General features: G+C 38.3%; 3 protein-coding genes across 6 annotated transcripts in view; 2 read left to right on the top strand and 1 right to left on the bottom strand.

The window, feature by feature from the left end:
* The window catches only part of LOC127650920 (zinc finger protein 449-like), a 451,526-nt gene that overhangs the window by 226,946 nt on the left and 202,046 nt on the right, over positions 1-22,534 (top strand). The gene's annotated exons all lie outside the window — the stretch shown is intronic.
* jupb (junction plakoglobin b) overlaps positions 1-22,534 on the top strand; it is a 148,793-nt gene that overhangs the window by 124,929 nt on the left and 1,330 nt on the right. For all 3 annotated transcript variants that reach the window (XM_052136571.1, XM_052136569.1, XM_052136570.1), the window contains exons 13-15: positions 352-473; positions 4,560-4,602; positions 22,494-22,534. The exon at positions 22,494-22,534 is cut by the window's right edge and continues 111 nt beyond it. In XM_052136571.1, coding sequence (XP_051992531.1) covers positions 352-473; positions 4,560-4,602; positions 22,494-22,534 — 206 coding nt within the window. The remainder of the gene's footprint in view (positions 1-351; positions 474-4,559; positions 4,603-22,493) is intronic.
* LOC127650914 (uncharacterized) lies at positions 7,089-21,288 on the bottom strand. Of its 2 annotated transcripts, none has more exons than XM_052136567.1 (7): positions 21,062-21,288; positions 18,260-18,714; positions 18,020-18,084; positions 10,804-11,845; positions 10,571-10,726; positions 10,390-10,482; positions 7,089-8,385 (listed from the first exon to the last, which is right to left on the bottom strand). In XM_052136567.1, exons 1-7 carry the CDS (start codon positions 21,240-21,242, stop codon positions 8,086-8,088), a joined length of 2,292 nt encoding a protein of 763 aa, XP_051992527.1. In that variant the 5' UTR covers positions 21,243-21,288; the 3' UTR covers positions 7,089-8,085. The 2 variants fall into 2 exon arrangements, with proteins under 2 accessions (XP_051992527.1, XP_051992528.1); XM_052136568.1 differs by having other exon boundaries at positions 8,254-8,385; positions 10,390-10,499.

The following is a 22,534-nucleotide window of genomic DNA, read 5'->3' on the forward strand; positions in this document are numbered from 1 at the left end:
ATGGTTGGATGGAGGGATGGATGGTTGGATGGATGGATGGTTGGATGGAGGGATGGATGGATGGAGGGATGGATGGTTGGTTGGATGGATGGATGGAGTCATTTCTGTTAAATGAGATATCTGCAGTATTTACTCTTTTTATGTGTTCTATATTCCTCTATATATTATTTCACTTTATTCTTAATACAACAAATATTTATATTATTTTAGAGACTGAACAGAGGTAAAATCTTCCACTTGATTTAGCACCACACTTCTAAACCACTGACAAATGTCCTGACAGTATGGGGTGGCTCTTGTGATGGCCAGTGTGGTGATTGTTTTTTTTTTAACACTTCCTCTATTCCTCAGCCACTTACGCTGCGGCTGTGCTCTTCCGCATCTCTGAGGACAAGAGTTCAGACTACAGAAAACGTGTTTCGGTGGAGTTGACCCACTCCCTCTTCAAACACGACCCTGCAGCCTGGGAGATGGTGAATATCTATATCTATATACAGGAATCATTAAAGTTGAAGAGTATTATCTATGGGCTGAAATATATGCCACCAGAAACTGAATTTGAACCATTTATATTTGAATTTGAATGGCTAAACTTGAATAATTGCATTGAAAATCTGAATTTGAATCACATAATTTGAAATTGTATTGTTTAATTAAAATTGAATTTATTCAAAAACTGAATCTGAATTGTATCATTTGAAATTGAATTTATTCGTTTGGAACTGAAGTCCAATAAAATTTGATCCTCACTGAAAATTAAACTCTCTATATATCTTCACATTCACTTCTCACAATTCAGATTCAGTTCTCAAATTCAATTTCAAGTTACTGAGACAGACATCCGGGTAGTTGGAGGATGAAGGAAGAGCAATCGAGCTAGATCGATAGATAGCGTTCATTGGCGCACAGGACTCCTCTTGGGCCAATCAGCACCAATGTTTTGGAGCACAGTACGTTACCCGCCATGAAACTATGGAATTACGATTGTGTCAATAATAATGAATGTAACGTTATAAAACTGAATGTAACTTTTTCAGAAACTATCAAAAATATTCCATTACAAAAGAAGAAAAACACAATTAAAATTAAAAAAATGAACTCAGTCGCACGAATTTAACAGGCTCTTCAAATATGCTTCATTTTTTGTTAATGTTTTTCAAAGATTCGTTTTCGCAAATCGTGGATTCTGAATACATTGCCACAGATTTCAGCTTACGCCGCAGTTTTCCGCTTGCTGTTTTGAGACAAACCTCTCGTGGGGGTGGGCTTAACAGTGATCTACTCTGATTGGATAGTGAGCTTTTGATGGACAGGTGCTCTCTGACCCGGATGTACAGACGTCACTCAGTGGCGCGCATATTGGAAAGCTCTCGCGGTGATTTGTAGTTATGCAATACGTCGTGCTTTGTTGTATTACTTACTAACAATATGTAAATAATATTTGACCTATAATTATATAATAATTAATTATATAATTTAATATTATATGAGACCTTCGATCGTCAAGGCAGCTTGAAGTAAGTTCGTGTTACTGAAGTAACCAATAACATCGATAAAAGTTTTATTCATGTAACGTTACAGTGTGCAACAGTTCTGGCTTTATTTTGCAAATTTATTGTTTAAAAAACTTTTTTATATATCAAGATACCATGTATAGATATAAATATAAAACATAAATAATATGTTTGCCTAATCTTCCTTTCTTTTAATGCTAACGTTACTTGTCAGGACCAAAGACAAATGTCACTTTCCAGGTAGGCACTGAATGATAAACAATGTTACATGAATAAAACTTTTATCGATGTTATAGGTTACTTCAGTAACACGAAGTCAAATCACCGCGAGAGCTTTCCAATATGCGCGCCACTGAGTGACGTCTGTACATCCGGGTCAGAGAGCACCTGTCCATCAAAAGCTCACTATCCAATCAGAGTAGATCACTGTTAAGCCCACCCCCACGAGAGGTTTGTCTCAAAACAGCAAACGGAAAACTGCGAAGCGTAAGCTAAATCTGTGGCAATGTATTCAGAATCCACGATTTGCTAAAACGAATCTTTGAAAAACATTAACAAAAAATGAAGCATATTTGAAGAGCCTGATAAGTTCGATGCGACTGAGTTCATTTTTTAATTTTAATTGTGTTTTGCTTCTTTTGTAATGGAATATTTTTGATAGTTTCTGAAAAGTTACGTTCAGTTTTATAAAGTTACGTTCAGTTTTATAAAGTTACATTCATTATTATTGACACAATCGTAATTCCATAGTTTCATGGCGGGTAACGTACTGTGCTCCAAAACATTGGTGCTGATTGGCCCAAGAGGAGTCCTGTGCTCAATGAACGCTATCTATCGATCTGCTCGATTGCTCTTCCTTCATCCTCCAACTACCGGATGTCTGTCTCAGTAACTTGAAATTGAATTTGAGAACTGAATCTGAATTGTGAGAAGTGAATGTGAAGATATATAGAGAGTTTAATTTTCAGTGAGGATCAAATTTTATTGGACTTCAGTTCCAAACGAATAAATTCAATTTCAAATGATACAATTCAGATTCAGTTTTTGAATAAATTCAATTTTAATTAAACAATACAATTTCAAATTATGTGATTCAAATTCAGTTTTTCAATGCAATTATTCAAGTTTAGCCATTCAAATTCAAATATAAATGGTTCAAATTCAGTTTCTGGTGGCACATATTTCAGCCCATAATTATCCACCTACTATAGTTTTCTCTACATTTTAAGCTGGAATTTGAGAATGTATTTTCACACTTCAGAGATCACGTTAATGCGATCACATAGAATTATGCATGTTGCGACAGTTACTTGCAATTTCAATTAAATCATTATATTATGTAAGAAATAATTGACGACGGACCCTTTAATTATTAAAGATTGAAGCACATCCAAGGTGGTAATGTAGCCATGACGCAAAGCTTAGAGGGCATTCATTTTCAATAATTCACGGTCCCGAGCCAATTACTCCACTTATACCGAGGTTATTTTTTTATGATTTTGGATATAGACATACTTCCTAACGCCATCGATTCATTATTTTGCTTAGAAACAGTCCAAGCCACCATAACGAGTTCAAAAGTGACTGAAAAGAAAGAAGCGAAGTGATAAGCATCTGTCATGTGGTCGGAAAACCTGGAACTAACTTCATACCCGTGTATTTAGTAGAAAAATTAGAAAACAATCATTTTGAAAAAGCAAAATCTGAGTTACAGTGAGGCACTTACAATGGAAGTGAATGGGGCCAGTCAGTAAACATTTAAATATTCACTGTATATTTAGTAAGTATAAGCCATTCGTAGGTGATTCCCTTGAAAATTGTAAATATAAACATATTACAGTTTTAAGTCGTTTATTGTTTTAGGCATAAATCTAACAGAATTTAGTGAGGTTGTCATAGGGCTCTATTGAGCGTGCAAAGCGCAGCACTACATGCAAACAATTGTGCACTGCGTCTTATCTCGTTTTTGTGAGCATGCTAATTCGAAGCGCAATTTTTGTGCCAGCGCAAGTGGGTGTGGGCAGGAATGTTTGCGCTATCTGTTGTTTAAGCGTGCAAACTTGTTTTATGAAACAAATATGAATGAGATTTGTGTTAAACTATCTATAGGTCATGGTTTATTTTTAACATGTTTATATTTACAATTGTATTCATGAGATAATTTGTATTAATATTTTTCCACCTGTTGTCGTTGACTGATTTTTAAGTCACTGAAAAAGGGCCCGGTGAAAGAAGTTGGGGAGGGTAAAATGTTTGGATATGGTATACATTTTTTGGACTATTTTGATTGTTTTGTTTCAATAAATTAATTACATTTTTCAAAATCAAAATCGACCGGTAGAAGTGAAGTGCGTGCCGATACAATCACTGTAAATACAAGCCAAGATTTGGGTTTCAGTAGATGAAAATGATTAATAATACTTCCATTCTCTGAAATCTGAGTTTACATCCAAAACCTGATGAGAATCAAATTTTGTATGCTAATAAAAGGAGCGCGTCACTTTCATAGAAACATTTCTATTCTTCCAATTCATTGCATACAGTCCATTTACACTACCAACTTCTTATGAATGTGCTGTCTTGTTTATATTGCTGGTGCTTGAGAGAATGGACTATATAATAGGATGCGGATGGTGCAATAACCAGAGAAGAACCTCAGAATTAAATTGCACTTGTCCCAGCCCATTAGCGCTTTCCTTACGAAATTTCGCCAAACCCACTTGCGCTTAGACTTACCGAACACTTGCGCGAAAATACCAAATCTTCATGGCCATCCCCGTTGACACTGCAATGTGAGTATAGTGCAAGAGCTCTTAAAATAGGACCCACAGTATCTTATGCAGTTTTTCTTCTGAAGTATATGTCTTGTTTTAAGGATATTTAGAAATGTAGTACTGGAAAACAAAATAAAAATACCGAAATTTGCTGTGTCCAAATTCAGACTATTTTTGAGACTTACTGTAAGGTATCTATTGGCTACTGTCATATGTCTGTTCTTTGTGTGAGAACTTTCAGAAACAAGGCTTTTCATTCACATTCTTTCAGGCACACGCCGCCATGCCACTCGACCCTGGATACATGCCTGACGGTGAGTTGACAGCACAACAGCCCCGTGATTTTTCACCCTTTTGGAAACATGAATTGTCCTTCTGCTATAATACACAACACAGCGGCATATTGCCTGTTTATCCCAGAACATCTTTCTGCATAAGAGCATGAATGAATAATGGCACATGTGTGTGAGAGAGAGCGGTCAAAGACAGAAAGATAAAGAGAGGGAGTGATGGAATTCACATTTATCAAGAGTGAAAGCTGTTTGATTGCATACTTGTCGTCCGTTCTCCGGAGTGACAGAATGCTGTGTTCATCAGAGGGTGATCATTGAGTCAGCAACGGGCAAATGTCACCACGATGCCTGTCAACACACACACACACACACACACATACGTTCACTCACATACGTTCACTCATAAAACAAAACAAAACACTTAGGATGGTTTAACCTGCATGCTCCTTTTAAGGGATCATTTTATACACTGATGCTGCTCAGCCATAAAATAACAAAACCATCTCCTTCTGTTTTTTTAAAATAAATGTATTCATTAAAATGTGTGGGCAGAAATCACTTACAGTGGACGTCCCTGTAATAAGTGCACTGTAAGTCGCTTTGCATAAAAGCATCGGCCAAATGTATAAATGTAATGTAATGTAAATGTAACAGTGCTTGCTTACAAAACATTTTTTATTAATACATTTAAATTACTTAAAAAAATAAAATAAAAAAAAAATCAGCAATAATAGCACCATGTTAACAGCTGAACAATGGCTTTAAAAAAGGGGGAAAGTCAGTCGTTTGGTACGAAGAAGTTCGTTAATCCGATCTCTAATCATCTTCCAGTCACGGGCTGCAAGGTTATGGAATTTCTGGCATACCATTTCTGATATGGTTTGCCGTAGGTTGTTAGGAAGTGCATTTTTCCCCCTGGAGCCATCAAAGTTAACAGAACCTGCCCAGTGCTGATAAAGGGTATGTGGTATTAGACTTTTAAACAAAAGCACAGCAAAGCGTTCTGGTCTTGGTCTCCCGTCTTTCCCCGCTGAAGCTAGATATAGTTTTTTCTGTTTCTCCAGGGACACTTGATTTAAACACACATCAGGTAGAATCACTCCCTGGCGAACATGATGCCGGGAACTGGACAAAGTGTTTCCTGTCGGAGTTCCTGGCAGTCTGAAACAGAAAGGAATGACAATGCCTTCATTTAAATACTCAAGACGCAGCACTATTTCAGCACTCACAGTGCCTTCTTAAACTAGTTTATTTTTGTGCTTAAATACCACATGCAAAAGTAGCGGTTTACTGAATTCACCTGATTACATTTAAACATAAGACAAAAAAATCTTGTTTGATTTTGAGGGTGAAATATGACTCAGACACGTGCTTTGTGAGAATCAGCTTGGACAAACACAAACACCTTCAGCTGCCACTTAAGTTTGAATCCTTTTTTATACTTATTTTATATAAGTTAATATATAAAACATTTTATGTTATATTGGTTTTAAGGTTTTATAACACTAAACAATATTGGGCTGGTTTACCTATTTAAAAATGGAAGCAACTAATTGCACCTATTTTTGTTTGACCTTTTGGATTTTAGACATTTCATGTTTTCAACTTGAGAGGAATATCACAGACTCAAAACAAGTTAAGCTCAATCGACAGCATTTGTGGCATAATATTGATTACCACAATTTATACTTGCCCCTTTTTTTCTTTAAAAAGAAGCAAAAACCCTGGGTTGCAATGAGGCACTTACAATGGAAGTGAATGGAGGCCAATTTTTCAATAATAAAATTCTCACTTTTCTTTAAAGTATAGTCACAAGACAAACAATATGCATGTAAATGGGATTGAATTGCAACATTACAACAACATTCATCAGAAATAAATTTAGCGACCTGTAAGATGAAGAGGCCTGTCATTTTTAAGGGAAAAAAAACTATTAAACAAACACATTCCTGTAACAAATATGGGTACAAAGGAACAGGCCTGCTATCAAACTTGGTATACAAGAGGGCAGCAACAGTACTTGTGTCAACATGAACAGTGGTCTTGATCTATTTAAAACAATAAACCTAAAACTGAATATAGTGCACATGTGTGTGTGTGTGTGTGTGTATATATATATATATATATATATATATATATATATATTATGAGTGTTTCCCAACCTTTTTTCGGACTTTCTGACAGACTTTTTATCTGCTAAAATTCTACAGCACACCACTATCCCACATAAGCTAACCATCGTCAATATTTATCCTTTTCAATAACTTGTCCAAGTTTTCTGTCCGTCTAAACTTTAGCGTGTAAACTTGTAATGTTTGAAATTCAGCTATGTAAATAAAAAAATAAAAAAAGTTACAGTGCTTGCGTTAGACATTCTCATCGTAAAAATTCTGTCATAATCTATTATTACACATCATTTTAATTTTCATATTTTAATGATAATAAGACATTTAATAGCTTTTATTTTCATTCACATTTTCATTTTTATTCATGAATTTACAGGATGAGTAATTAACAGATTATGCATTTATTTATTCATGAAGAGAACAGATGAACAACAGAGACACCACACGAAGCAGGTAAAACACAACAAATGAACAACGTAATATAACAAAAAAAAAAACACAATTAAAATATGAACAGAACATGTAAAAAAAATGAACTGAACAGAATCAATCGACAACTCGAACTTTCCTCCTGGTCCGCATCGACTTAAACTCCCCTGTGCGTAATGAAATGCATCCACGGAGACTGATGCTGAGGTGATTGTCATTAGATTTTGCGTCTTTGCCTCGGACAGACGACTTCTTTAATTTGGATCTGGAGGCTGAACCCAGCGTCAAGCGCCGCATCGCCCTCCACATGACAAGAGTTGCAGAAAGTGTCACAGAGGTGCGATGGAAGAGAGAAAAAAGCTTGCAGTTTCTTTGATAGCAGAAAGTAATAAAAGGACTCGTTTATGTTTTTGATGAAGCAAAAATGTGTGTGTGTGAAAAACACTTTGGTGTGACGTCCCTTCATAGACTTCAATGTATTCTGCAGCGCTGACACGAGTCATGTGATGACCCTTAACACATAAATATCACTCACCTTTGCACATTAATCATCGCTCTGAACAATCACAAAAGTGACCAAATTGTGGTTTCAAAATGCCGAATTTCTCCGAAAGGTTGAGTTTGGATCCCTGAAATTATTTATTTTTTCATGCATTAATTTATTTTGTGGAATTTGATCATTTTCCAGGGCACACCTGACAATCTGCACAGTGGTTGGGAAACAATGACGTATAGTACAATGTTAGAACAACGTCAAATTAAATTACAATATTACATCAGGAGCAAATCGAACTGAATGTGCTACATCACAGTTTCATATCTTAACACAAATTAAATTAGGCCACACTGAAATTAACACAACCTTCAACCAGAACACACTTAAAGTTTGTGAACAAATTTTTATTCTAAAAAAAGAATTGAGGCACATATGCAAAAAAACCTAAGCCTTTTAAGCAAGTAATTTGCATTTTAAAGTGTGAACCTTTGAAGACAGATTCCCTGCATCCAGCTCCAAAAAGACCTTCTGAAAAACTTCAAATGTATACTTCAGTTCTTTAGGGTAGCTCAGGTTTAAAGCATAAATGAGTCCCATAAGGAAGGAACATGCTTGGGGTATATCGGAAACACCAGTAAGCACCTCTGCTCCCTCAACGACTATCCCCACTGTGGGACTGTTGTCATCAGCAACGTTGCTATTGACAAAAATCTTGAAGATCAGGGAAGTGAGGTCGTCATCATCATCCAGATCCTGTGGAGTCAAACCAGTGTAAGATGATAAAGACCAACACAAAATGTAATAATATTCAACAAAGTTTCCATAGCTCTCCTAGCCTGCTTAAAAGAGCTGTTGAACAGGAAATGTTTAAGTATGTATGTAATTAAATGCATTTAAATACTCATGTCATCCATCCATCCATGTCATTACCAGGTTATAGTCCACATGTCCAGTAAAATAGTCCATTGTTCCACAGTCCAGTTTAAGTGTGCTTCCTTTAGGGGCTTTTCCACTGCATGGTACTACTTGACTCAACTTGACTCTGCTTGCTTTTTGGGGATTTAGACTGTGGGATAGTACCTGGTATCTGATACTTTTTTAGCAACACCTCGATCGAGGTTCCAAGCGAGCCGAGCCGATACTAAATGTGACGTCAATATCCTGCAGATCACTGATTGGTCAGGGAGAATCGTCACTACCAGCGTCACTGGATTTCACGCGACATCAACCCGCTAGTTTTAAAGTTAGCAAAAGCGATAACAGTATCATTTGTTCATGCGACTGTTGAATTGTGAAAAAAGAAATGGCTGTGCACAAAACCACGCCGAGGTCAATAAACGAGGTGCAGACGGTCCACTCGTTAGCGATGAGCGAAACGATAAAGTCTCTCAGGGAGTGTATCCGCTGGTGGCCGCGCACGGCTCCACCGGACCTACCAACAGTGTAAGGAAAAGTTACAAAAAACTTAGTTGACTTTTCCACATCAAGGAAAAGTGGAAGTGGTTCGACCAAAGGGACGCTATCTAAAATGCGAACAATGGGAGGGAGAGAGCCCTGGACTCAGCCACGATGGAGGATGGTAAGTTTTGTTACATTAACTCTATACTCTGCTTGAAAGCTTCACTTTATTTAGTTGACCAGCTACTGGAAGCTTCTAAAACAACGAGGCCAATTTAACTGTTACACTTGTGTAAAATCACCATGCAACATCTGCTTTATGCAGCACAATGAGCTAGTAGCTAACAGCTAGCAGTTATGTTATTGTTTTGGACATTTAAGATGATGTCACGCAGTAGAGTCGGCGCAACTATGACGATCAGCCTATAATCCCACCCACGTTGAGGTGGCACTAAGCTGCAGTGGAAATGCAAGCTCAGAAAAGAAAAGCGAGTAGAGTTGAGGTGAGTCGAACCATAACATGAGGTGGAAACGTGCCATTTAAGACCACTAGGGCTGTGAATTGCCAGAGATCTTGCAATTTAGTTAACGATTCAAAGTATTGCGATTTGATGTTACGATATATTTAGCTATATTCAGCGTTAGCCCCTTTTTTCTTAGAAAGAAATGTTTGTTCAAGACAAACAATGTTTGTCTGACATGACAATTGTTCCATTAAATTTGCAGGTAAAAGATAAGGATGTGCAAAACTGCAAATTTGCATAATCAACTAGGCGGTACATTGGAACCAATGTATAATTAGGCTACATTATGCCCACATGACCCCGATCAGATACGTTTCATAAGGATATACTGATACAAAACACTGCTTTAACAGGGTAAATAACAGATAAATGGCTAATTAACTATAGTATAAAAATATCTTTCCAAATAAATTTCAGTAGACAAAAAGTAAACAGGATTTAGGTGTGATCTAGGAGCTTTATACAGCTTCATTTGCTCTGATGGCTGCAACAGCAGTGCATTAAAGCACTAAACCAAAAGAATTAAAGAGACAAAACATCTTGGAGATCACTAGCTTCAGATGTCTATCCATTCTTGTATTAAGCATATTAAGATAAACGTGCAATTTTTTTACTTAAATGACAAATTCTCCTTTTTATCAGGGAGACGATATAAAAATCGCTCGTCAAGAATCTCGATTTGTAATGGAGAATAATTATTTGACTACTTCTAAAGACCACTGTGATCACAATAGATAAAACTTATGAATTACTGTTTCCAAACCCATTTTAAACATCAACAGAAACGTGGTGAGATTTCCAAAACAAGACAATGCCAAAACATCTACAGTTTTACCTTGTACTCCTTTATCAGGTTTTCCACTTTCTCACCGAGGTATGTGATGAGGCTACTGATAACGACGTGCCTTCTTCTATCAATGGTGTTGCTCTATCAAAAGAGCAAATCTGTATATTAAAAATTGTACTTTAATATACAACATTCAAACGTGTTCCTTATCCGTACAATGATCATATACCATATAGAGCAAATCCATGGTCTTGCTGATTTTCCCTCCTGCCGCACCACCCTTTTTTTGGAACATGTTCAGCAGCTTTGGGGTGTAGAGGTCTAATTTCTGCATGAATGTGGATTGCAGTCGGATTGTAGTAATCCTTTGGAATTCTTCTTCAATCTGAAATGAAACGCAAACGCCATTGGGTATATGTGGCAGAGACATCTTTACGGCACTTTAAAACGGAGCAAACATACCTGTGAGGGCTGAAATAAAGCCGGCCATCTTGCTTTAAGATGAGCCACAGGAAGGCTTTGTAAAATGATCTCTTTTCTGCGGTAAGAGAAGGTCTTTTGCATTTTCAGACAGAGAGTTTGGTTGTTGTCCCTCTTCTTAACCGCATTCAGAAGCTCCACACGCTCCTTTTCCAGGGTCTCATCAGTTTCACCATGGGGATGTGGTGGTAGGTAATTCACCTCTGCCTTCTTTGGTTTTTTAATGTTCTTGGCTGGAGTTCTCTCATCTATGGCTTTTCTCTTAATGCTGTTTGCATCAAGTTCGGGGCAACCTATGGACCTGATCTTTGCTCTGTAATTGCCCATCTTGTACTTAAGTCTGGTATTCCATCCATATAAGCCATTTAAGGATCCAGGCTCCTTAAGGCACGGGTGCTTTTGTACCAAGGCTTCGACAACCTGCTCCCTTTGAGCACTGGAAGGATATGCGGTGTACTCAAAAATGCTTTCAGCAAGTTTTTCCAGAATATCAGATTTGACACTTGGATTGCTGAGCAAACTTCCATCTTTCATGTATGCCTCATTGCCAGCTTTAAGAATGAGCTCGGTGTCAAATGCAAAGCAAGGTACCTCGAATTGAGCGGGCCAAGGATGAGAACGAAGGGAAGAACTCGAAGTACTCTCAGGTGAGAATAACATGCCTGGGTCTCGGGATCCCGATGAGCTGATGTATTCATTTGGCATAGTGGAGTAATGATCAGTTTCCTGGCCAATGGAACTCAAGCACTCCTGAAGAGTCATTGTCATTACAGGCTGGGGTTCTACGAAAACAACTTTGATTGTGTCTTTGTCTTTAATTTCATCAGTGTCCATCAAAGAAAAAAAATGACCCTCAAAATCAGAGTCCATAAAGTGTAGGCAGAAATCCCTGTCAAGCATGAATGTTTCTTGTACCAGATATTTCAGATCAGGTACAGTTTGAGGGATTCCACGTGGCAAGACAAGCTTGTGGATTTTACCATCTATAATTACCCGTAGCCTGGCAGACATCTTGGCAGAGATCCTGTAAGAAGAATTATACAAACAATAGTTATTACAACAGGCATGTACAGTGCTGTGAAAATTATTTGCCACCATCCTGATTTCTAATGTTTTTGTATATATCTTATACTAGATTGTTTCAAAGATTAAAAAAAAAAAAATCTAACAAAAGCAATCGGATTAAACACAAAATACAGCTTTTAAATGATTATGTTATTTATTGAAGCAAAAAAGTTATCCAATATCAACTGGGCTTTTGTGAAAAAGTATTTGCCCCCTTAGATATAAATCCCCAAATCTATGAAACTGCATTCATAACGGGCTTCAGCTGGACTAAACACACACACACAGGCCTGATTACTGCCAGTCCTGTTCAATTAAATCAACACCTACATAACTTTTTCAGCAGCATGAAGTTGGCTAAAAGGTCTCACCCAGTAGCTCACTATGCAAAGGTCGCAGAAATGATGATTGAAATACATCAGTCTGGGAAGGGTTACCAATTTATTTCAAAGGCTCTGGGACTCCAAAAAAACCACAGTGAGAGCCAATATCTCCAAATGGAGAAAACTTGACACAATAGTGAACCTTCCCAGAAGTGGCTGATGTTCCAAAATTTCTCCAAGAGCACACTGACGACTCATCCAGGAAGTCACAAAAAGCCATGGACAACAAAGGAACTGCAGGCCTCACAATAAAATTCACCGTTTATGACTCCACTATCAAGTTATTTGTACAGCACTTTTCACAACATGCCTCGTTTCAAAGCACCTTTACAGAAAAGCAAGCATTGGTCACCATTGTGTAGTATGATTTAATATGATTGTAAATAGTTTATAAAAATAAATAATTCAATAATAATTGTATTTGGAAGCCCAGTGAGCATGACGAAGGCAACTGTGGCAAGGAACACCATAAGATGTTGGTTAACGGAGAAAAATAACCTCGGGAGAAACCAGACTCACAGTGGGGGCCAGTTCCCCTCCGGCTAACATCATGAATATAATGCCAATATTAGTTATTTATGTGCAGTGCAGGTCATGGTTTAAAATTATTAATCTAAGTAAGTGTTAAGGGTCAGTGTTTGAACAAAGATTTGTATGAACTGGAAGATTAATGACTAATGTCTTTGAAGTCCATTCTGGATTAACTGCAGAAGTTCACATAGATGCATTGTCCTTTGTTAGTTGGCGGCTTATTAAGGTTATTGTTGGCAATGCATTGATAGTCTGTGTATTCCATTTTAAGAGTGTAGTCCATCATTAGACCAAGGTGATGCGGACGGAGATCAGTTTCAGTGAGGTCTATCCTAATTCCAAGGTTCAGGCAGTGGCATATGAAGTATCCCATGCCTTATAGTTGGAGTTGGCATCAGTTAATCCTCTGAAGTCCATTGTAATAGACTGAAGTGATGCCTGGCTGGCACCGGCTGCATAAAGTCATCATCACTCAGACACTTGTAGCTGTGGAGTCTGACACCAAGCAGGAACAGAGCTTGATCTAGCTGGCTCTGGTAACCTCTGAATATGAATCTCAAGGTTGAGGCAGAGAAACAAATACAATAATATTAGCATAGATGCCAATATATTTTTTGCAGGGTTATAGATCATGATATTAGAAAGACACTGGCCAAAAATGCCATCCATGGAAGAGCGGCAAGGTGAAAACCACTGCTAATCCACAAGAACAATAAAGCTTGTCTCTATTTTGCCAAACCACACCTTGATGATCCTCAAACATTTTGGGAGAATGTTCTATGGACAGAGGAGTCGGAAGTGGAACTGTTAACTGGAAGACGTATCCCGTTACATCTGGCATAAATCAAACACAGAATTCCACAAAAAGAACATCATACCTACGGTCAAGCATGGTGGTGGTAGTGTGATGATGTGGGGATGCTTTGCTGCTTCAGGGTGACTTGCAATAATTAAGGGAAACATGAATTCTAGTCTAAGAAAATCCTAAAGGAGAACGTCCTGTCATCACTCCGTGAGTTGAAGCTCAAGCACCACTGGATTATGCAACAAGACGATGATCCAAAGCACAGGAGTAAGTCCACCTCTGAATGTCTCAATAGAAGCCAGATTAAAGTTTTGGAGTGGCCTAGACAAAGTCCTGACTTAAACCCGATTGAGATGCTGTAGCAGGACCTTAAATGGGCAGTTCATGCTTAAACTCTCCAATGTGGCTGAACTAAAGCAGTTCTGCAGAGAAGATTGGGACAAAATTCCACCACAGCGTTGTGAAAGACTGATCTCCAGTTATCTGGTTGCAGTTGTTGCTGCACAACCAGCTATTAAGTTTAAGGGGGCAGTAAGGGCAGTTAGTTTTTCTACACGGGTGGTATAGGTGTTGGATAACGTTTTTGCTTCAAAAAAAATTATAAATTTTTCACAGCACTGTATACCAAACAAGTTAATCATATATAATTTAGATAGTATAAAACCTTGGTTTAGTACAGTGGTTCTCAATTCTGTTCATGGAGTACAACAGCACTGCACATTTTGGATGTCTCCCTTGTTTTACACATCTGATACAAATCCTCAGATTAATAGCCGAGTGCTCCATGAACTGAACCGTGCATCACAAAAGGGAGACATACAAAATGTGTTATGAGTCCCCAGGACCAGTGTTGAGAACCTCTGATCTAGTGCATCAATTAAAATAATTTTAACAGCTTGTCAATTATTAGAATACCAGTTGTGCGAGAACAATGTGATGCTTCAGAGGATAAGTGTCTGTCAATTCCTGATGCTCAAGTGCTAGAATACTCTCTGTGGTGTCATTCAAAACGTCTTAGGTGCTCACGGTACTGTGCATTTAAACACTTCACAATGGAAGCAGATTTGCAATGCACAATGATCAGTCTTATTTCGACAAAGTTGGGTAGTCCACCAATGGACCAATAGGGTATTACAACTGAGTAAAGTCCCCGGTATACTTCATGTGAAATTGAAGAACAAAAGGGTAATTTCGAACAAAATGTCGCCAAAACGAAGGTGTTTTTGAGTTTGTTTTGGTGGTTCGTAACAGCTCACCAGCGCAAACATTCAAAAAAAAACGTTGTACCATTGCTAGACACCTACTTACAGATGATTTGGACCAATGGCAGTAGGTGTGACCTGGATCTTCACCTACTTTTGAGGCCGACAGCAAATTCCCATTAAGTCAGTTAAAATAAGTCAGTGTTTCCCCACAGGATTTTGTGAGACTGTGGTGGATGGACCTCAAACCCTCTAGTGGGGTCCGGGAGCATGATCCCCCGGAAGGACTTTTTTTACATTTCAAAGTTCAATGCATCAATCTGGTGCATTTTGAGAGCAAAATTAAGAGGCTAGGTCTATGAAGAACTTTGTGCTCTTGCAAACAATTTTGAACTCTAGTAGTAATTTAATAAACAACACATTGGTTTTATAGATATGAATGATGATGACATGGCAAAAAAAGTCACACCCACAAACAGGGCTGGACTGGGAAGAGAAATTGGCCCGGGATTTTACATGGCAACTGGCCCCATTTGGCACGTTTTGCGGCCGATCCACTGGCCCGCTCAGTTCTCCTGCTGGCCAGTCCGCCCTGGATCGGTCAAGCCCACTGGGAAAATGCCTGGTATGCCAAATTGCCAGTCCAGCCCTTCCCACAAAGCATGGCAAACAACCATGAACGCAGTTCACAAATGGTCAAAACAAAAAAAATTAAACAAAAGTGGTTACCTGGTTATTTTTTTTTAAATAGTTACGTTGTCAGAGCCGCTGGTAATAATGTTAACATTATAAAATGAACTAACTAGCTAGATATAATGTTACATACCTGTGTGAGGGATTAATGAAATGGAGGCAGCGAGAACCGGCTTGACAATATAAATAATATTTTAATTAAGGAACTTAAAAAGACAAACACACAAAGGTGTCGGGCAGCTGCCCGTAAATCTCTCTCTCTGTCCCACTGCAGCTTCCGGTCGGCCTTTATCCCTCTCTGAGGCTTGATTAGCCTGATTAGGGGTGATGTAGCATCACGACCCGGCCCCGCCCTGTCACAAATACGTTATACATTGTTTTTCACGACGAGCAGCCGGATATGTCAGTCGGCATAAGCGAGGAGACTCACAGCTAACATCGTTAGCTAACGTTAATCTAACAATAGCATCAATGATAACTTCTGCAGTAACGTTATCTGTTTGCTGTCATACATTGATAAAATTGTGTTTGGACAAGTGGATAACTGCAGTGGATACTGTTACGTTACTTACCTCAAACAATGTTGTGTCCTCAAAATGCTTTGGTGTCTCGGATGCAGCCAGGTGGTTCTACTGCGTTTGTGTGTGTGTGTGTGAGAATACGCGGGGGGGGGAACTGACTGGGAGTGAGAGATGCTTTGCCGATGCAAAAGAGATGCCTTTACCGATGTCATATTAGTTAAGGTTTTACATGTAGTCTTGTGCATCCTTATATTTACAGTAAATGCTCCTCTAAATGCCCCCCCGCCAGCGATGTGGCTGGTGTCTAAATGTTCACAAACATTATATCACTGCTCGGCTGTTTCAAACTTCTTTTCGGTATTGAGAGAAGAACTTTGCTGTGAGTATACCGGGGGCCTTAACTTGTACCAAAGCAGGACACTGCACAGTATTTACCAAATTAAGGTCTCATCTGGATACATCTTTAAGACTGCACTCTTGCTAATATCTGGTGTATTTCCAGTCTAAACCTTATAATATTATATTTTCTTACACCAAAAGCAATGTGACAGACTTGGATTTTCCAAAGCTTTTGCCACATATGCAGTGTGCTTGTCTTTCGTTCTGGGCTTAAACGAGCCAGTCCTTACATCCTGTACGTGGATATCTGCAAGTTATAGCCAATTTTACAACTTCGTTGCCATGATGATGTAATGTCAACAAACCTTAAAATGGCTGTAAAAACGACCATTTAAACAACTTTACGGTTCAGATAAAAGTTTAAATACATTTATGTGGTAATTAACATTATGCCATAAATGCTGTCGATTGAGTTTAACTTGTCTTGAACCCAGAATATTCCTTTAATATTTCTTTATTCTTGTTTTTTTTCACCAACTGTCTGTCAAAACAGATTTTTTTTTATTTTATTTAATGACAAATGGGTTGCATGCATCTCGTCTTTGGACGCATCTTACACTGAACAAGTCAAACCAAACTTTTACTTTCAACACCCAGTGAAAGGATGTCAGTGCTGATCATTTTCACCACTATAAAACTCATTTACAGTTGGTGAACACTTTCTAGCCAGTGGATAAAATAATCACAGACAAAAGCTGCGTACACACTGCCAGCGACTTTGTCGCTGCAGGTTGCCAGCGGCTGGCGGTGAAGTCGCTAGTGGGCGTTCCCACTACTGGTTGCCTAGTAACGTTTATAAATGACATTCACGGATGTCATTCCATTGCTGTACGTTTATTCACAATATCTGATCATTTATATGGTTTTGTTTGCTGTCATACATGTAACACATCTTCAAATCAAATCATTTAATAGTTAATTTTACAGACTATTTGATTATTTAAACCTACTTGGAATCCCCGCGATCTCAGATACACCTTTCCACGCAGTATTTTTCTTACAAATGTCCTTGTACGTGGGACATATCATAGAGCACTGGAAAATTGCTAACAGCAAGAATTAGCCTTTCATCCATCTTTCCGTTACTGCAGGAGCTGAGAGAGAGAGAAGGATCATGTGAGCTCTCCCGTCTTCTCTCCTATTGGCTGTCGCTTCCGTTAGTCGCTCTTCATTTGAATAAAGTTGAACTTGTCTCAACTTTGTTGCGTCGCTGGACACGGCCACATCTGGTCGCCAACGGTCGCGACAGCTCGTGTTGCCGGAAGTCGCTGTGCTCTCATTGAAAATGAATGGGATGGTGTCGCTGTCTCGCGCGATGTCGCTGGCAGTGTGTACGCCGCTAAAGTGATTTACTCGCATTGCAGAGGGTTGAGGGAGTATAAAATCAATCTTGGGATTTAATCCTTTTCCAGATCGTTCAAATAAAGAACATGTATATAACATGTATGGCAGGCAAAGGATTTGTGCTGTCTACACACGCTAGTAGCAGCACAATTTAACCAATAGAAAAATCAAAAACATTTAATCAGAATCAGGACATAAAACTCAAATCAGCACAGTTGAAGGGTTTCATAAACACTCAAGAATCTAAGACACTACCTCTCTCTAATTTGCGACCGCTCAGTCCTATGCTGTGTCAACATCTCTTGATTTCTGTTGGGCAACTGTAAAAGAATAAGATCCATCAGATCACATTTATGGCTACAGGGGTCTTAGAACTCAACTACAACAGTTGTTACAAGTGGTGTCCATCTATGGACTACAAATATAATAGTTAATTTTGAGAAAACTTTCAAATGAGACGGTGCTTAACAAGCGAACCTGAATGTAGAGACTTACTTCATGCGGTTGTGTCTTATGAGTAGGGAAGCCAATGTGGCTACCTTCCATTTTGATGCTGTTGCTGGATGCATCACTGTCTTCTGTATCATCCGAGCTGTATCTTGTGAAGTGCTGTGCCTGACAGGTGCTACCAGTTTCAGGACTAGGCTCAGGTTCATTCTTAATCTGAGCAGACTCGTTGATGAAGGTCAAATTTGTCTCGCGGTTTTCCATCTTGTGAGTTGCAACGTCTTTGCTGACCATCTGATCACGGTCAACGTCCATACATGGCAACAAGGATGTGTTCTGATTGCACACAGGCATCTGCACTCTATTCTCCTCCTGCTTTGTAAAGACCTTAAGTTTTACATGCATCTCTGTATCCTTCCCGTCATGTTCAGATCTCCACTGCTCATCTGAAAACGTCTGTGAGTATTTCAGTGCTTGAGTCTCAGAGGTGCAGGGCTGTGATTCTATAATGGGTTAATGTAGAGAAACATTAGAAGGATGGTTGTGAACCTAAAAAAGCTAATAATATAAGGGGAGGATGAATAAGGCAAAACAATTATGAGCATTAAATGTATAGCTCACCCAAATATGAAAATTCTCTCATCATTTACTCAACCTCATATCTTCCCAGATGTGTGTGACTACCGTACTTCTGCTGAACACAAATGAAGATGTTTTGGAGAATATCTCAGCTCTGTTGGTCCATTCAGTGTATGTGAATGGTGACCAGAATTTGAAGCTCTAATAATGATATAAAGGCAGCATAAAAGTAATCCATATGACTCAAGTCGTTTAATCCATGTCGTCTGAAGCAATATGAAACGTGTGGTAGAGGTCTGTAACCCAACGGGTTTTGGGCTGAGTTCGGGTCAGTTTTTCAAGTAGGACTTTGTGTTTTTGCACGTGTCTCACTGTTTCTTCGGCAGGACAGGCACTTTTTAAACACTGTGTCAAGTTAAAAATAACGTAAAATTTTTAAGAACACACATCGAGACACCTCCGCTCTGTTTCCTTCATTGCACTGCATCTAGATTGTTTTTAGCACAGGTGTCACAAAGATTCAACATTATAAAGTGGTGGTGGCGTAGTGGGCTAAAGTACATAACTGGTAATCAGAAGGTTGCTGGTTCGATCCCCACGGCCACCACCATTGTGTCCTTGAGCAAGGCACTTAACTCCAGGTTGCTCCGGGGGGATTGTCCCTGTAATAAGTGCACTGTAAGTTGCTTTGGATAAAAGCCTCTGCCAAATGCATAAATGTAAATGTATAAACAAGTTCAGCCTGTAAAGAGGGGACTGTTGCATGGTTTCATATTATTCCAGAATGTTCTGCACCAAGCAAAGTTTCAGCGCATAAATGGTAAGTCAATGCTCTGGTGTACTGAAGGGCTGCCGTGCCTTGTTAAAACTGTATGTTTACGGTTTCAATACCGTTACGAATGTTGCCTATATGCTTACATAAAATATAGCCTATTGCAACAGTATTTCCTAGGAGAAGAAATTATAAAGATAGTGAGCCATTTCAGGTTCGGGCTTAAAGTCTGACGGTACTGTTCAGGCCGGGTAGGGTCAGGCCACACAGTGTCGTGTGTGGGTCGGGATTCATTTTAAGGCCCATCTAGAACTATAACGTGTGGGTGAGAAACAGATCAATATTTAAGTCCAATAAATTCTCCTTCCTGGCCAGTAGGTGGCGATATGTACAAATAATGTGAATTGCCAAAAACAAAAGAAGAATGTGAAAGTGGAGATTTAAAGGAAAAAAGGACTTAAATATTGATTTGTTTCTCACCCACACTTATCATATCGCTTCTGAAGACATGGATTGAACAACTGGAGTCATATGGATTACTTTTATACAGCTTTTATGTGATTTCTGGAGCTTCAAAGTAGGGATGTAATGATCCATCGATCTGGATAGATGCATCAATCCAATGACCAATTATCCAATATTATAGAGCACCTCACATGCACAATTAATTCAGGCTTCCATCGATATCGTTGCACATGTGACCCATTTGAATTTTACATGAGAATTTGCTATTTTAAAGACCATGAAGCAGTTCATCCATCATGTGAAACGTCTTGACAACGCCGATGTTCTGAACAGCACTGATAGTTGGAAACAAGTCATGGGTATGTAAATATTTTGACTGGACTAAACAGAAAAATAAGCTGTAATGAAACGACTGATGATCACTTGTGTGTGTGAATAATAATGAAATATCGATCGCAGGGCCTCGAATCGAATCAAATCGAAATCATATTGCGCTGACTTAGAAGTATTGACAAATATCGGATTGTAGGCCAAGAGAATCGATTTAAGATCGTATCGTGATGAAACATCTGATTTACACCCCTACTTCAAATTTTTAGTCACCATTCACCTGCATTGAATGCACCAACAGAGCATTTGTGCTCTGTAGAAGAAAGAAAGTTATACTCATCTGGGGTGGCATGAGGGTGAGTAAATGATGAGAGATTTTTTATTTTTGGGTGAACTGTCCCTTTAAGAATCCTGGTGATAAATTTGTGCGGTTTTTACTTTAATTGTATGTTAGTTCACAAAACCTATGGGAAAAAAAAAAAAGTTGTTTTATACTGACTTGATGTGATATCAACGCGGTAAAACTAATACTATAGTTTACAGGGCTTCGGTTGGTTTAGTGAGCTAGGGTAAATGCACTAATGATTCTGACTATTGAGATTTCGTTATGAATTGCTAAAAAAAAATCCAAACATGAATGAGAAAAAAATAAATAAAGAAAAAACAAAAAATTATGATCTTCGGATTTACGTGATTTCACTGACCAGAATCACACCGAGCTGCAGCCTCCTGCAGTCGTCTCTTCAGCAGCTCTATCTCCCGTCTGGAGCGACAAATCTCCTCATTATAGTCTGCAAATATGTCTTCAACCGCCTTAAAAATATCCTGGGCGGCCAATGTTAACCTCTCTGTCAGAAAAACGTTTAAAACCTGCAGTTTAGACATGTTGTGTTGAAATGTTACTGAGCTAACTGTTCCTTATTTTCCTTATTTCTCGCTGAGCTCGAGGATGACGAGTGCCGCCTGCTGCTTTGGATGTGAACTGCATATACAAAATGGTCTTGCAGGATTTAAAGGGACAGTTCACCCAAAAAAAAGAAAATTCTCTCATCATTTACTCACCCTCATGCCATCCCAGATGTGCATGACTTTCTTTATTCTGCAGAACACAACTATTTTTAGAAGAATTTCTCAGCTCTGTGGGTCCATACATTGTAAGTGAATAGTAGATAGAACATTGAAGGTCCAAAAAGCACATAAAGGCAGCATAAAAGTAATACATAAAACTCCATTGGTTTAATCCATGTCTTTTGAAGTGATATAATAGGTATGGATGAGAAACAAAGCAATATTTAAGTCTTTTTTTTTTGTACTATTACATCCTTTCATCTTTTAAAGAAAAAATAAGAAGCAAAAATTGAGGTGACAGTGAGAGAGTGGAAGTGAATGGGGCCAATTTTTTTGAGATTTTAAAGGCAGAAATGTGAAGCTTATAATAAAAAAAAGTACTAACATTCATTGTTCTGTTAAAACTTGTGAGTTATTTGTTTAAATTGTTGTTTTTATGGTTGTTATAGGGTTTAGGCATTACAACATAATGGCAACGAAGTTGTAAAATTGGATATAGCTTTATACAGAAGAGGTTAATAAGCAATTTTATCACATTAAAATCGTTTTAATATGCATTTTGTGTACATCTTGTCGCAGTTCTTTTGAATCAGTGAGTATTTTAACGTTTACAGTTTGGCCATATTCACTTCCATTTGAAGTGCCGCACTGTAAACCAGATTTTGCTCTTTTTAAAGAAAAGGAGGGGGAAGTCAAAATCTTTTTTTTGTGGAAATCAACATTATGCCACAAATGCAGTTTGTTGAGCTCAACTTATTGAACCCGGAATATTCCTTTAACTCAGAACGTATTTTTAGTTCTAAATCTGATCGAACTCACTGCAAGTCCTTGACTTTGGGGGTTGAAACATACTTACGGTACATAATAAGTAGCATAATTCAGCTTTCACATCATCTCTCCTGCCCTCCACCTGATCTGTATCTATCCGTCCTGTCATTGGGCAACCAAATGTAAAAAAACATATAGATTTAAAATGAGCCTTTTATACATGTTTGATTAAGTCAAAACAATTCAAGCATTTTTTACAGATAAACGCTAACTTAATTTTCCTCTCTCTGTCTCTTTAAGAGCTGGATGCAGTATACACTCCATATGGTTACCCTGATATA

This window comes from Xyrauchen texanus, chromosome 10 (genome assembly GCF_025860055.1).
Source record: "Xyrauchen texanus isolate HMW12.3.18 chromosome 10, RBS_HiC_50CHRs, whole genome shotgun sequence".
NCBI classification, from domain to species: Eukaryota; Metazoa; Chordata; class Actinopteri; order Cypriniformes; family Catostomidae; genus Xyrauchen; species Xyrauchen texanus.

Excerpts from the sequence above, each read along its gene's own strand:
- LOC127650914 (XM_052136567.1), bottom strand. The coding sequence starts at position 21,242 with ATGTCTAAACTGCAGGTTTTAAACGTTTTTCTGACAGAGAGGTTAACA. Across the intron at positions 10,483-10,570 it reads CCATGGATTTGCTCTATATG|AGCAACACCATTGATAGAAG; the intron begins GTATATGATCAT and ends CTCTTTTGATAG. Across the intron at positions 8,386-10,389 it reads ACCTGATAAAGGAGTACAAG|GATCTGGATGATGATGACGA; the intron begins GTAAAACTGTAG and ends TTGACTCCACAG.